A 13,268-nucleotide genomic window follows, 5' to 3' on the forward strand; every position below is an offset into this window, starting at 1 on the left:
GCAGCTTCTGCACTTTTAAATTTTTAATGTTTCTTCCATTCTTGTCAACGTGCCATATAACTGACTCCTTGTAAAATAGTGGCTCCAGTTAATAGGCCTATTAAACAACCCATTGCGACTTCAGTTATTTTATTTTAAGTAATTACATGGTTGAAGTGGAAAAATCTCTTTCTTCTTTCTCAGTCAGCAATATTTCCAGTTTTGCTGGTCTTGAAACAAAGCTCTCTGAGGAAACACAAAATCTGAATGTTTATAGTATGACACTTTTTGGGGTTATGCGTTTCCACAAGAGTTGCTATCCTTATCTAGGTCGTTATCAAGCACTCGTGAGGTGTTTAATTAAACTGATGCTTCAGTAAGACTTTAAAAACACAGACATTTACATTTAGTCTACAAAACGCAAGGTATTTAAAATGTCTTACTCAGCAAGCAAACCAGACTGGTTAAAACAATTTGAGTATACATACTATACTTACCTTCCTAAACCTTCTGCATGAGCGGAAAAACATTTTGGGGAAGGGTAACACTAAGATTTCGACTGAGTGCATTCTTGCTTGGTAAGCCTCATGGAAAACAGTCAGACATTTCTGACAAAGCAGTACATAGCAGTATGCTACTCAGACCAGTTAATAGGGTGTTCTTCTTTCTGGATGTCCAGTCTTGTGAATGTTCTGGAACATGCCTAGGTTGCCGTTGAAGGAGAAACTCATGGCAGAAATGGGAGACTCTCTCTGCAGGAATCCAGTACGGCCTGCACTGGATTTTGACGCTGAATACACAGGACAGCTGCCACCTGCAAAGACTAGTTTAAAGTCATTTCAAATGGCAGCTGTCAACCTGACGGAAAGGTGCTTGGGGGTGCCTCAGGAAGAGTTAAGTGATATTTCCATTCCATCATTAAAAAAGAAAAAGAAAAGGCAAGCAGCCTCCACTGTATGCCTGTAATGTATGCATTCATCCTCAAGGTGACCTGAATAAGATTTATGCTTTATGTATTATTAATGGAAATCCACCAGTGGCAAAGGCATTGTGTAACCAAAGAAAAAGGGGAAATTGCTCATTTTCTTACTTTGCATCCTTTCGGCTATAGCTCACTATCTTCCCAAGAATAAGAGAACATGCGTTGTTCAGTAAGTAAATCTGCAATTGGGCATGTTTTATGCCGATTCCAATTTAAGCAGAGTCCACACAACATACAATCATTCAAAAAATCTTTTATTTCATCTTCTACCATTGCCATTCCTTGCCTCTTGTAAAGGACCCAGGATAATGGCTGACACTAACTGGTAAATGACAAAGTAGTATATACCACTTGTTCTAATTATTTACTGTTTACTGTGGAACTGCCAAAAACTTCTAAGACAACAGCAGCTGCCCACATGTGGTATTTATCCATGAAGACTTGACTTCTGGGATAATATCCTTTTCTGATGCAGCACCCACTGCTGTTGCCCTAACAGCCTTGAGAATTGTGCATTGTTACACGTTTTTGGTTGGCTACTTGCAGCTAGAACCAGCCATGGAACCAAGCTGCAATGTACAGCACAGAGGTTGAATCTAAGCCATTGTGTTTGTGGAACAACTACTGCACTGCCCCTAAATCTTCTCTAGAGGGTCAGGAGAATCCCCAGAGCAGATTGGGTCACAGGGAAGAGGAGGAGAGAGAGGGTAAGCTCTGTTGACATGACTGGCAGTTGTTCTGTTCACTCAATAATTGGATTCAAGCCCAGGTGGGCTGGTTCTACATGCAAATAGAAAATTGCAAGTAACTGGGGCAGAGTGTGGACATAAAATTGTCAGATGTAGAACAGCTGAAAAATAGCCAAGAGCTGTACCGCTGCCAGATGGAAAGGCAGTAATAAGTAACATTTTTTTTTTATTATTATTATTATTATTATTATTATTATTATTATTATTAATACCCCACCCATCTGTCTGGGTTTCCCCAGCCACTCTGGGCAGCTTCCAACAAAATATTAAAATACAATGGTCTCTTAAACATTCAAAGCTTCCCTAAACAGGGCTGCCTTCAGGGCTGGTTGAATATCCCTACATGATGTAAAGCTGTTCATACAAGACCCCTCATCTATTTAAGTTAGCAAGTACAAGTGCTGCTTTGCATAAGGTTGCCAGCTCGCCCAAATTCTATACTTATGCCATGTTATCTGAATAGTAAAGAGGATGGGCTGTCACTCAGTGGTAGAGCACATCCCTTGCATGCCAAAAGATCCAGGTTCAGTTCCTGACATCTCCAGGCAGGGCTGGGAAAGACCCATCTAGAAAGTCATTGCCAATCTGTGTAGACTTCTGAGCTTGACGGACCAGTGGTCTGACTGTATAAGCAGCTTCCTATGTATGGGGGAAATGTATGGATTTTTTTATATGATCAATTTTTTGTTTCCACAATTAAAATAAAAACAGCAACACAGCTTGCTTCCTAGGGTGCATCCTGAACTTTTCAAAGGCACAGCAAAACTCAGCCTAGCATGCACAGCATTATATTTTACTTTCACGCTAACATCTCCAGCGACATAGCCTCTCCTGTGGAGCAGCAAGGAAAATTAACAGGAAACGCCTGTATTTTTAAAAGTGTGTTTATTTCAGAACAGCAGCAGAGCCAATACACATGTCTACCTGAGGAAAAAGACATTACAACTTTGGTGGGCAAACAAAGTTAGGCAAATTCTGAACATCACCCTTTTGGAAAAGAAAGCCTTATTTTTTGCAGGTGGTCTGTCACAAATTCTGAACATCACCCTTTTGGAAAAGAAAGCCTTATTTTTTGCAGGTGGTCTGTCACTTCAGCAGAGCCATATCCCTACTGTACATCAAACACAGAAACCAAACCAATAGTGGACAGTGCAGCTCTGCATGTGATGGCAGTAGCTCCATCTTCCTTTTCCAACTATTGAAAAGGCTTCCCTCCACTAATTTTCAGAGCCCGTAGTCGCAGGCCTCATGGCTGTTCTTCAGATAGAGCTCCAGGAAGCCTTTGTATGTCTGAGCGTTGGTTACTGTAGCCTTGACAGCCGGATCCAGCTTCATGGCTTCAACCCAGTGTTTTAGCTCTGGCGTGTGGTCCAAACAGCTGCAGAGAAAATAAAAAAAGACACTGTGAAGCCTACATCTATGGTGGTTTGTCTGCAAAAGGTCTCCGGTGGAGCACATGTTTTGAATGCAGAAGGTCCCAAATTCAAACCCTGGCATACTTCTGAAACTCCAGAGAGCTGCTGCCAGACAGTGTAGAATACAATATTAAGCTCAATGCATCATTGGTCTACTTCTGTATAAGGCAGCTTCCAAACTGCTAAGCTGTCTGCATTTAGCTCTGTTGGAAGAAGAGAGGTTTTTGACATCCATTATGCTTGGCTTCCTTAGAAATGATGCAATGCTTCAAAATAGATAGGGGGCACTGCTGCACTGCTCTAGTTTCGGAGATCAGGTGTGTCATTTCAGCACTTCCTGATTCCAACAGTTTGAATTAGAGGGGTTTTTCCAGGCTATTTGGCCGAGAGATCAGCCCACAGGCAATGCAGCCTGAAATAGCACACTTTCCATGGCAAGAACTATACTGCTGGACCAAGAGCCATGCTACATTAAGTTTCTACTTCCATTTGCCAGCCAGAGGATTCTGGATACCCACAAGCAGGGTATGGAAGGAGTGGTCCCCTTTTTATTCCCAGCATCTGGAAGTTCCATTTGGCCAGCACAGCTAGAAGCTATTCATAGTCGTCTTCTCCAGAGTGGCTCAGAAAAAAACAACACCCACATCTCCTTCCTAGTTGTGTGCTACAGAGCCAAACTGGTATGGGATGTATAGTGCTGCTGTCTACAACCTAGAAATGGAAAAAGCCTGCTACCTGAAGGTGGCTCCACAAGCTTAACTGTAGAAGGGCCATAGCTCTGCGGTAGCGCATGATGCTCTGCATGCAGATGGTCCAATACAGTGGTACCTCGGGTTAAGAACTTAATTCATTTTGGAGGTCCATTCTTAACCTGAAACCGTTCTTAACCTGAGGTACCACTTTAGATAATGGGGCCTCCCGCTGCTGCCGCCGCCGCACAATTTCTGTTCTCAACCTGAAGCAAAGTTCTTAACCCGAGGTACTATTTCTGGGTTAGCAGAGTCTAACCTGAAGCATCTGTAACCTGAAGCGTCTGTAACCTCCAGGTAGGGCTGTGACAGACCCCAGTCTGAAATCATTTGAGAGCCACTGACAGTAAGTGTAGGAAATACTAAGATGGACCAGCTGCCTGACTCAGTATAAGTCAGCTCCCTATGTTCCTATCCTGTCCCTAGTCAACTCATCATTCCATTTTTTTAAAGGAAAAGTATACAAATGTCTTTCGTAGGATGATAATCCTATACACTGCGTGCAGCTTAGATGGCTTTGAAGTCAGATCTAAACCTGACATTATGCCAAAGAAAAGAAAGTAAAACCTGAACTCCTATTATCTGATTTGCTGTACAAGTATAATACAAAGGGAATTTCTCAGAAATCCCAGAGCACCGAGCCTGACCCTGGACTCTTCAAGGAGAGCAGAGAAAAGGCAAATCATCAGAGGAGTCTGATCCTCCTCTAATTACCCTCTGGACACCTTGCGGCATAGTTTGATAACATTTAGCCTCAGCAATGTTTCTAATGAGAATTTTAATCCTCCCACAGTAATCACAAAACTGTTAGGTTACATTAAAAATGTGTTTTTTAAAAAAAATATGTGCAGGAGTGGCTGCATCAGATAAAGCAACAACAACAAAAACTCCATTAAGCTGCCACTAGAGCCTGACAGATTGTGGTAGAAGCTTCATCAGACTTGTGAAACATGCAGGTATTATTACTCACGGGATCCAAATATATCACATCTCAGCTTAACAAGGAAAGAGATGAGCAAGCCTTTTGACCAAGCATTTAGCTTCTTCGCTTTTCCCTTTGCAGCAACAGCAAACACAACCAGGTAATTTTCTGTTAACTACAGTTTCTTAGTTTGGATAAAATGAGAAACCACAGTTAACAGCATTAGAACAAGTTAAGTTTCTAAACCATGGTTTGAAGTACATTTAGTATCCAAACTTGTTCTGAGGCTCTTAGTTTCTTTCCTCCCTGAACTGGGAAGCTGTGGTTAACAGAAGACTTTGCTTGCATGGGGAACAACAAAGGGGCTGTGCATACAGCCAAAAGGGCTGTTCATACCTTGGACTTATTAGAGGAATGATCATCCAAGTGTGGCCATTATCTGTAGTGAGAAAAGAAACCCATTGTCTTGATCGAATTCAAATTGAACAGAACCGAATCTGCCAGATAGATCAGAAGGGATCACTCCAGAAACATATATTCAAGTGAGTCAAATGTGCGTTTTCAAGTGAGAAGAATGATTCTCCTCCTCTTCCACACCCACTTCACTTCCGCCAGACAACCCATTGCCTTGCAGATTACAGATGAACCAGAACAAATGGCAGCAGCTCTCCCCTATCAATGGTGGCCATTGGCGAAGGGACAAGGGAAGGAATGTAGCTGGAGAATGGTACTCAAATGTGAGAGGTACAAATGATTCAAAGGGCTTACTCATATAACTCGTAGGGCTCCATACGCTCAAACCAAGGCCAGATCAGATAGTCGATCATGGAAACAGTGTTCCCACCGAAATACTTAGTCTTGCGGTTTACTAGAATCTAAAAGGGAAAGACACATGACATTCCTACATAAAAAGCACAGTATACCAAGAGAACTTGCAGAAACTGAAATCTAGAGTGAGGAAGGGGAAAGGGGATGCATATATAACAGACAGGACCTTGTTACACAGAGCTCAGTAGTTTCAGAACTTCTACCCCTATGTTGCAGACCTGTGTGGAGATTTTAACCTGTACTGGTTCCGAGTAGACTGCACAATAGATCACAGACCAAAGTGGGTTGTGCAGCTGGATTTTAAGAACTTCTTGGCTGCAATTCTAGATTCAGCAGAAAGCAAAACTGCAACCACTGGAAAGCCCTAGGAGCTTTCTGTCTGGAAACACTCTTGGTTTTTTGTTTGAAAATCCCTCCTCAGACAGAAACAAATCCATCAATAAAGATATGAACATGGCTCCCTCTAGTGGGCAGCACTAGAGTCTGCTCAGAGTACGTAATCCCAAAACTAAATTATGTGGAAGAGTCACAAGTTTCAATGAGCCCTTGTGTGGGATGCGGAGGATCAAAATATTAGACTTTCATTGCATGAAGTACAGCTATGGAAATAAGATACAGAGAACAGAGCAATATGTTCCCTAACACAGGTTCAACAGATCTCTTCAGTCTAGTAACGGAGTAGATGAGTTGCCCAAGGACATAATGCTTGAATTTAATTGGAAAACCGAAGAGACCTTTTGTGTGGAATGGAAACGGGGAACCTCCTCTTTGTAACCTTCAAAATCTTAATAAAAATCTATTGGGGAAAAAAAGGAAACAGGGAACCTCTCTCCTTCACAATCAAGTTAATGTATAGCTTTCCTTGGAACAATGCCCCCCACCCCCAACTCTCACCTCTTCAAGTTTCAGAAGCCTTTCTCGGAGCTCATTCTTCACTGCAGAGGCATTGTCTCCACTCCTGATGGCCAGCAAATACTTGTGACACAGAGGAGTTAGCTAAGCAAAAGCAGAGATTGCCATGTTACCAAGATGCAGAAAGGTGCTTAGCATTTTAATTCAAGGAACATAAATGCATGCTAAGAACGACAGGTAATTCTACCATGACTAAATTTACAGCAGTAGACAGCTCGTCCTCAAAGCCCTGTCAGTAAGAGGGTGTAAGTTGCAGCCCAGCATGGCTTCCGCTGGCCAACTGTTCTGAACTGTAGAGGAGTCCTTTCACCTTGGTAGAACATCCATCCACACCATCTTTCCATTAGTATGAAGCAGGAATGAGGAACCTGTGGACCTCCAGGTGTCACTGGATTCCAAATCCTATCAGCTCCAGCCAATGTGATGGGTGTTAAGAGTCCAATAAGAGGGCCACAAGCTCACCACCCCTGCTATAAAGATACCTAAACGAGTTGTTTTCCTCCTCTAAACTATTTGGTTACTTATTGAGATTCACACCTTTCTCTTTCATACATATACCGTATTTTTCGCCCTATAGGACGCACTTTTTCCCCTGCAAAAATGAAGGGGAAATGTGTGTGCGTCCTATGGGGCGAATGCAGGCTTTCGGTGAAGCCTGGAGAGCGAGAGGGGTTGGTGCACACCGACCCTTCTCGCTCTCCAGGCTTCGCGGACCTCTCTGCAAGCAGCGGGAGCGCTCCCACTGCTTGCGGAGAGTTGCCTGCGTCCTGAAGCCTGCGCGCACTGAGCTCAGCGCGTCCAGGCTTCACGGACCTCTCAGCAAGCAGCGGGAGCGCTCCCGCTGCTTGCGGAGAGTTGCCTGCGTGCTGAAGCCTGCGCGCGCTGAGCTCAGCGCGTCCAGGCTTCGTGGACCTCTCAGCAAGCAGCGGGAGCCAGCGCTGGGCTCCCACAGCTTGCAGAGAGCTGCCTGTTTGGGGGCTGGGGTCGGGGGAAGCTCGGGCGGGCCTCCCCCGCCCCAGCCCCGCGCCTGGGGGGGAAATAATTTTTTCCCCTTTATTTCCCCCCAAAAAAACTAGGTGCGCCTTATGGGACGGTGCGTCCTATAGGGCGAAAAATACGGTAAGTGCATACTACAGAGAGAAACGTGTCCATTTTAGTTAACACAGGGCAACTTTCCATTGTTGGAGCTTGGATGTGTTCCTCAGACACCTTATTAAAAAAAATCTAATTAATTTTGTTGTCATAGAAGTGAATGGGTTTAAGATGGAGAGGAGGAAACACAAACCAAGGGAGATAAACCCACAGAAAGCATCTCTCAATGCAGGAGAATGTGGAACAACCCAGAAGATCAAACCAGATATCAACACACACCCCTTCTACTCAGCATCCAGACTTACCCTGGTTTAATGTAGAATTCCAAGTAAGCTCAAAGGAAAAGCAAAGCTACACAGTACATTAGCAGTTCCGCTTTGCTTCTATACTTTAGTCCTATGTTGGGACAAAATATAGCAGCCACCTTACCCTGTCTGTATCTTCCACATTCACCAGTGTTTCCTTTGTCCCTAGTCTACAAAATCCCACTTTCTCAGTTATACCAGCATGGTCCTGTCATCTTTTACCAGGAGCTGTGCAGGATGCCATAAGTGGCATGTCAACACCCTAAAACTCTTTGTAGCAACCAGTTCCTAGTAACACCAGCATTAGGTCACATTGTCCAGTAACTTTAAAACCACTGTCTTTCTTCCACAAATGTTTTCTTTGCAGATCTCACTTTTTGCTTTCAGGCACATGTTTAAAACAGGGCAGTGGTGCTGCCTAGCAGATTGCCTGTAATCATAACAATGCCTTATCAAGTGTTATTTTCATACCACCCACTGAAATGAGTTTCCCGTTACTCCGTTACTCCTCTGTACACACCTTGGAGAACTGTTCCAAGAGCATCTTCTGATAAGCTTTATCATAAGGATCTGCAGGATACAGCTTCTTCTCTGGATACGCTTCATCCAAATACTCACAAGTGATTGGAGACTCATAGATCAACTGGCCCTTGCTGGTCTCTAGCACAGGTACCAATCCAAATGGGCTTTTCTCAAAAAACCAGTCTGGCTTGTTTTTCAAGTTGATATTGACAATTTCATGACTAAAACGCATGACATGGAAAAACACAGGAAGGTTATTTTACCAACTTGCCTGTTACAGTTAGAGTCAACTTCTGCTATGTTATTGAAATCACCTAAGGTTCTGTTTCATATAGGCTACATGGTTACAGAACTCCAGATCCAGCCCTCTAACCATTAGGAACTAGAAGGCAAGGGGTGTAGATGACGAATGGGGAACCACTGGCCTCTGGGCTTGATCCAGACCATGGGTAGGCAAACAAAGGCCTGTAGGCTGGATCCAGCCCAAATCGCCTTCTAAATCCGGCCCACGGATGGTCCGGGAAGCAGCGTGTTTTTACATGAGTAGAATGTGTCCTTTTATTTAAAATGCATCTCTGGGTTATTTGTGGGGCATAGGAATTTGTTCATTTTTTCCCCTTCAAAATATAGTCCGCCCCCCCCCAAGGTCTGAGGGACAGTGGACCAGCCCCCTGCTGAAAAAGTTAGCTGATGCCTGCTCCAGACCATGGACTCCATTCTAGCACTCATGAAAGGGTTCTTTCGGCAGCTCCACCTCCTCCTCTTGTTGGATGCAAAAACATCACGGGGTCAAAATGGGAATCTCCACATTCCACTGCCTCATGCTGTGGCACACACTTTCTGGGTGGAGTGCATGGGTGTGTAGATTTACACCCTGTGTCAATTGGAAGGCAACTCCCATAAAGCTTGATATGCGGTGAACATCTGCCAGTTTTCAGCCCCAAAGGTGGTTAAAAACAATTATATTACAATAAAATTAGGACTAAGTGAAATTAGAGAGAAGGTTCATTTGATCTGGGGGCTGAAGTATTGTTTGGGGGAGTTGTTGGGTGTGGCCGTTGCTGTTAATTTCTGTATATTTTTGATCTTATGATTTATGTGGAAATTGTTCTATTTGGTTGTGTACTTTTTGATGTTTCGTTTATTGTTTACAACTACTTTCGTTACGTTTTTCGTTTTTGGAAAGGTGGCATACAAGTAAAATGACTGATTGACTGATCTTACTTGATTCCTTTGGCTTTGAGGACTAGCCTTGTTCTCTGTGCAAAAGGGCAGTAGCGCATACTGTAAAGACGGATCACTCCCTCCGGCACAGGCCCTGGAGCAGAACTTCCTGGAATACAAAGAGACTTACACAGGTCATTCTGGTCAGAACTAGCAAAATTATAGCCTTTTCTGAACAGAAACCATAAGCAGGCCAGGACTTAGGGCAGAGAGAACAAAGAAGCAGAGAGAAAAAAGGGGAGCCTTCCAAAAAATAAATTCCTCTGGTATTTGATATGCTCCATTTTCATAACCCTGCAGTCATTCCAAAGGCTTTTTTCACACTGGTGATTCACATCTTAATTCAGATGAATTAGCAGAGGAAAGTAAATGGCGACAGGAGTTTGAGGATGCCAAGCTACCGATCTGAGAATAATTCCACAGCACTCAGCTGAATAGCAATAACAAAGTAAGCAGCTTGTACATTGTAATTGTTCTGCACTTTTTGGATCTTAAGCCTGCAGTCCTATATCCACTTATCTGAGAGTAAGCCCCATTGAACTCAATGGGATTTATCACTGAATAAACATGTGCAGGAATATGCTGTAAAAAACAAAAACAAAAGATTTGGCAGCATAAGCTTAGCGTTGCAGTACTCATTTCCCCACCTGGTTTGGACTTATGGGGCCCATTCACCGCTATTCATGCATGACTGCAGGGCCAGGAAGAAACAAAATGAACGTCCCAACATGTCTCAACACATCCATCTCTCTCTGTGTATGCAGCAAAGGAACACACACATAACTTCCTTGCTAGACTTGGGCATGTAGGCAGACACAAAGTCACAAGCCAGGAAGGAAGGTTGTGTGGGAAAGACACTTAAGTTTATGCTCTTCCCCAAACCAAGGATGGACGTACTTCACGGGCTTGGGCTATAGGAAAGAGACTATAGCTCACTCAGGATGATCTGTGGCCATGATGGCATCAGGGCAGTTATATGCCATCCCATTTTCAATACTGTTTGCATCTACCAAATTTTCCGATGGACATGTATTTATTTCCAGTCAGGGAAAATTATCATGTTCTAGGACACAAGAGTGCTGCTTTTTGAGGTTTCATGAGCTCTTACAACCCCAACTCGTGATTTTAACAGGGTGCTCTTTCTTTATAGGAGTAACAGGTCTACAAATCATCAAAACTCATTTAAGGACTCCTACAATGTGCAAGTTGTTCTGCAGTTGTATTTCTTACAAGAACAAGCTGCAGCTACCCCATAAAGATCCATGGTTTATTAAGAGAAAAAGTGTGTGGCACAACACTGCCCTCACCAATTTAATCAGCATCTTGCCTTCAGTGCCAATTGAAAAGTGTCCCATGAATGAATTGGGGTCTGGTGTAGGGACACAGCATGGAAGATCACAACAGACTCTTCTGGGTCTAGCAAAATATGCATCTGGAGAATTTGCCAACTGGGAAAGTAGCTACTTACTACAAAATCCACTTCTGATATTACACTGCACGCTCAATTAGCTCATTACCAGCAGCGGCTAGACAAGTAGTTTAGGAAGCTACACCAACATCTGAACAGACCTTTAAAAGGTGTGCAAATTAAACAGTCATGTTACCAATACAATTATCAGTGCAAATTGTCCAGAGTGCAGGGGGAGGAGGTGACCTGAGGCACATTAAAGTCATCAACGCCAATCCTATTTTTCACATGCAGGACTGTGCACAAACAGCAACGCGCGTATCACATCAGACGTAGCTCAGAGGAGAGAGAGAGCTCACGACCGTTGTGTGTCGTTTTTTTTAATTAAATGAGGAAACTAGAGGAGTGACACGCCGCCATGCAAACTGCTTTGAAGAGCGTTTATTTTTAAAAATGCACGTCGCTTTTAGTGAAGTTCGTGGCGAGCTGCTTCGGAGATTTGCTTTACACAGAGTTTCAAGGAAAGAGTCCATTTTGAAACGTTATAATTTCATAAATAGTCCCAGGAAATCCTCCCCGCCCTCTCTTCGTATACGTGCCTCTGAACGTATGCGCCGCAGCAAATCACGTGGCGTTAAATAAACGCAGCTTTGCATTATAATTCTTATTTTTAAAACACATCAGCGGGTGGGGTGGTAACGAGCGGGCTGAGAGAAGGGGGGAAATTCTTCCCTGACCGTAATATGGAGGAAAATCACTAAAATTTGTATTTGCTGGGCGTCGGAAAGGCGCCACAAGGAAAAGAGGCGGCCCGATCCTCCCCACAAGGACAGGCACAGGCAAGCAGAGAGCATGCAATGCTGTGGGAAAGAAGCAAACCCTCTCACCTTTTCCTAAGCTCCTAGTGAATTCCCCAGACATTCTCCCTGGTGTAGTCAGCAGGCAAGTGATGGACACCGAAGAAAGGGAACCTCCCCGGAGTCGGCCGACTGTCTCCGCCCACATCCCTTGATCCCAAGATCGACCGACTCCGCCCCCTTCGTTATTCTGCGACGATTCTGTTATAGAAGCCGCCTCAGAACTTGGCCACTTGAAAGCGCCTGGACATACCAGTGTTGGATTCACGCATAAGCTAAACAAGCTATGTATAGCTTAGGGCTACACTCTCTTGTCGGCCCCAAAAAAATTTAAAGGGGGGGAAAAACTGGATGTACATTTCCAAAATATAAGATAAAAAAACAAATAAAATAAAGCCTACATACAGCAGCAGTGGCAAATGGCTTTAGATACCTATTAGGTCTATAAACTACCATATAGCTTCAACACAAAAAACAGGGACAATTTGTTGTTGACAAAGGACAGCTGGACATATAAAGGGCCCCATTACCTTCAGTAGCTTAAAGGTAAAGGTAAAGGTACCCCTGCCCGTACGGGCCAGTCTTGACAGACTCTGGGGTTGTGCGCCCATCTCACTTAAGAGGCCAGGGGCCAGCGCTGTCCGGAGACACTTCCGGGTCACGTGGCCAGCGTGACATCGCTGCTCTGGCGAGCCAGAGCCGCACACGGAAACGCCGTTTACCTTCCCGCTGGTAAGCGGTCCCTATTTATCTACTTGCACCCGGAGGTGCTTTCGAACTGCTAGGTTGGCAGGCGCTGGGACCGAGCAGCGGGAGCGCACCCCGCCGCAGTAGCTTAGGGCCTCATCAAACCTAAATCCAGCCCTGGACATAACGCTGAGTGGATATGGATAACAGTGGGGCTTTAGGTTTCCAGCCTAAAGGTGCTTCAGCTAAAGTCCTACCTCCACTTACACTGAAATCAATATTTTTTATTTATGCATTCATAGCCCACCGTTTATCCAAGGCGCTCAAAGTGGAGTTCTTGATTCTCATCCCCAATATTCATTGAAACCCCAAGTCGTGTCTCATACCAAATGTAACTGACCTGTGGAAAGGACTCTGAACTGAAAACAGAGACATTATATGTACAGTGGTACCTCTGGTTACGTACTTAATTCGTTCCGGAGGTCCATTCTTAACCTGAAACTGTTCTTAACCTGAGACACCACTTTAGCTAATGGTTTACATTCTCAACTCAAGTTCCCTGCACTGGGGCAAAGAGCAACTCCACCCTGAAAGTACATATACACTGCAACCAAATGGGAGTAATAATAATTTGCAC

General features: G+C 44.0%; 1 protein-coding gene across 1 annotated transcript; it reads right to left on the reverse strand.

The window, feature by feature from the left end:
- Positions 1-2,581: 2,581 nt before the first annotated feature.
- Positions 2,582-12,127, reverse strand: GSTO1 (glutathione S-transferase omega 1). The gene is made up of 6 exons (XM_079976122.1): positions 11,975-12,127; positions 9,680-9,788; positions 8,454-8,676; positions 6,519-6,620; positions 5,565-5,671; positions 2,582-3,088 (listed from the first exon to the last, which is right to left on the reverse strand). The coding sequence occupies exons 1-6, from the start codon at positions 12,090-12,092 to the stop codon at positions 2,935-2,937; spliced, it is 813 nt and encodes a 270-aa protein (XP_079832248.1). The 5' UTR covers positions 12,093-12,127; the 3' UTR covers positions 2,582-2,934.
- Positions 12,128-13,268: the final 1,141 nt, after the last annotated feature.

Source organism: Podarcis cretensis (genome assembly GCF_951804945.1).
Source record: "Podarcis cretensis genome assembly, chromosome: 5".
Classification (NCBI taxonomy): domain Eukaryota; kingdom Metazoa; phylum Chordata; class Lepidosauria; order Squamata; family Lacertidae; genus Podarcis; species Podarcis cretensis.

What these genes read in the sequence shown, in the direction of transcription:
- GSTO1 (XM_079976122.1), bottom strand. Translation starts at nt 12,092, where the DNA reads ATGTGGGCGGAGACAGTCGGCCGACTCCGGGGAGGTTCCCTTTCTTCG. An exon ending in CACTAGGAGCTTAGGAAAAG is followed by an intron (nt 9,789 to 11,974) that starts GTGAGAGGGTTT and finishes TTTGTATTCCAG; the next exon opens with GAAGTTCTGCTCCAGGGCCT. An exon ending in GAGCCCTACGAGTTATATGA is followed by an intron (nt 3,089 to 5,564) that starts GTAAGCCCTTTG and finishes TTTTCTCTGCAG; the next exon opens with CTGTTTGGACCACACGCCAG.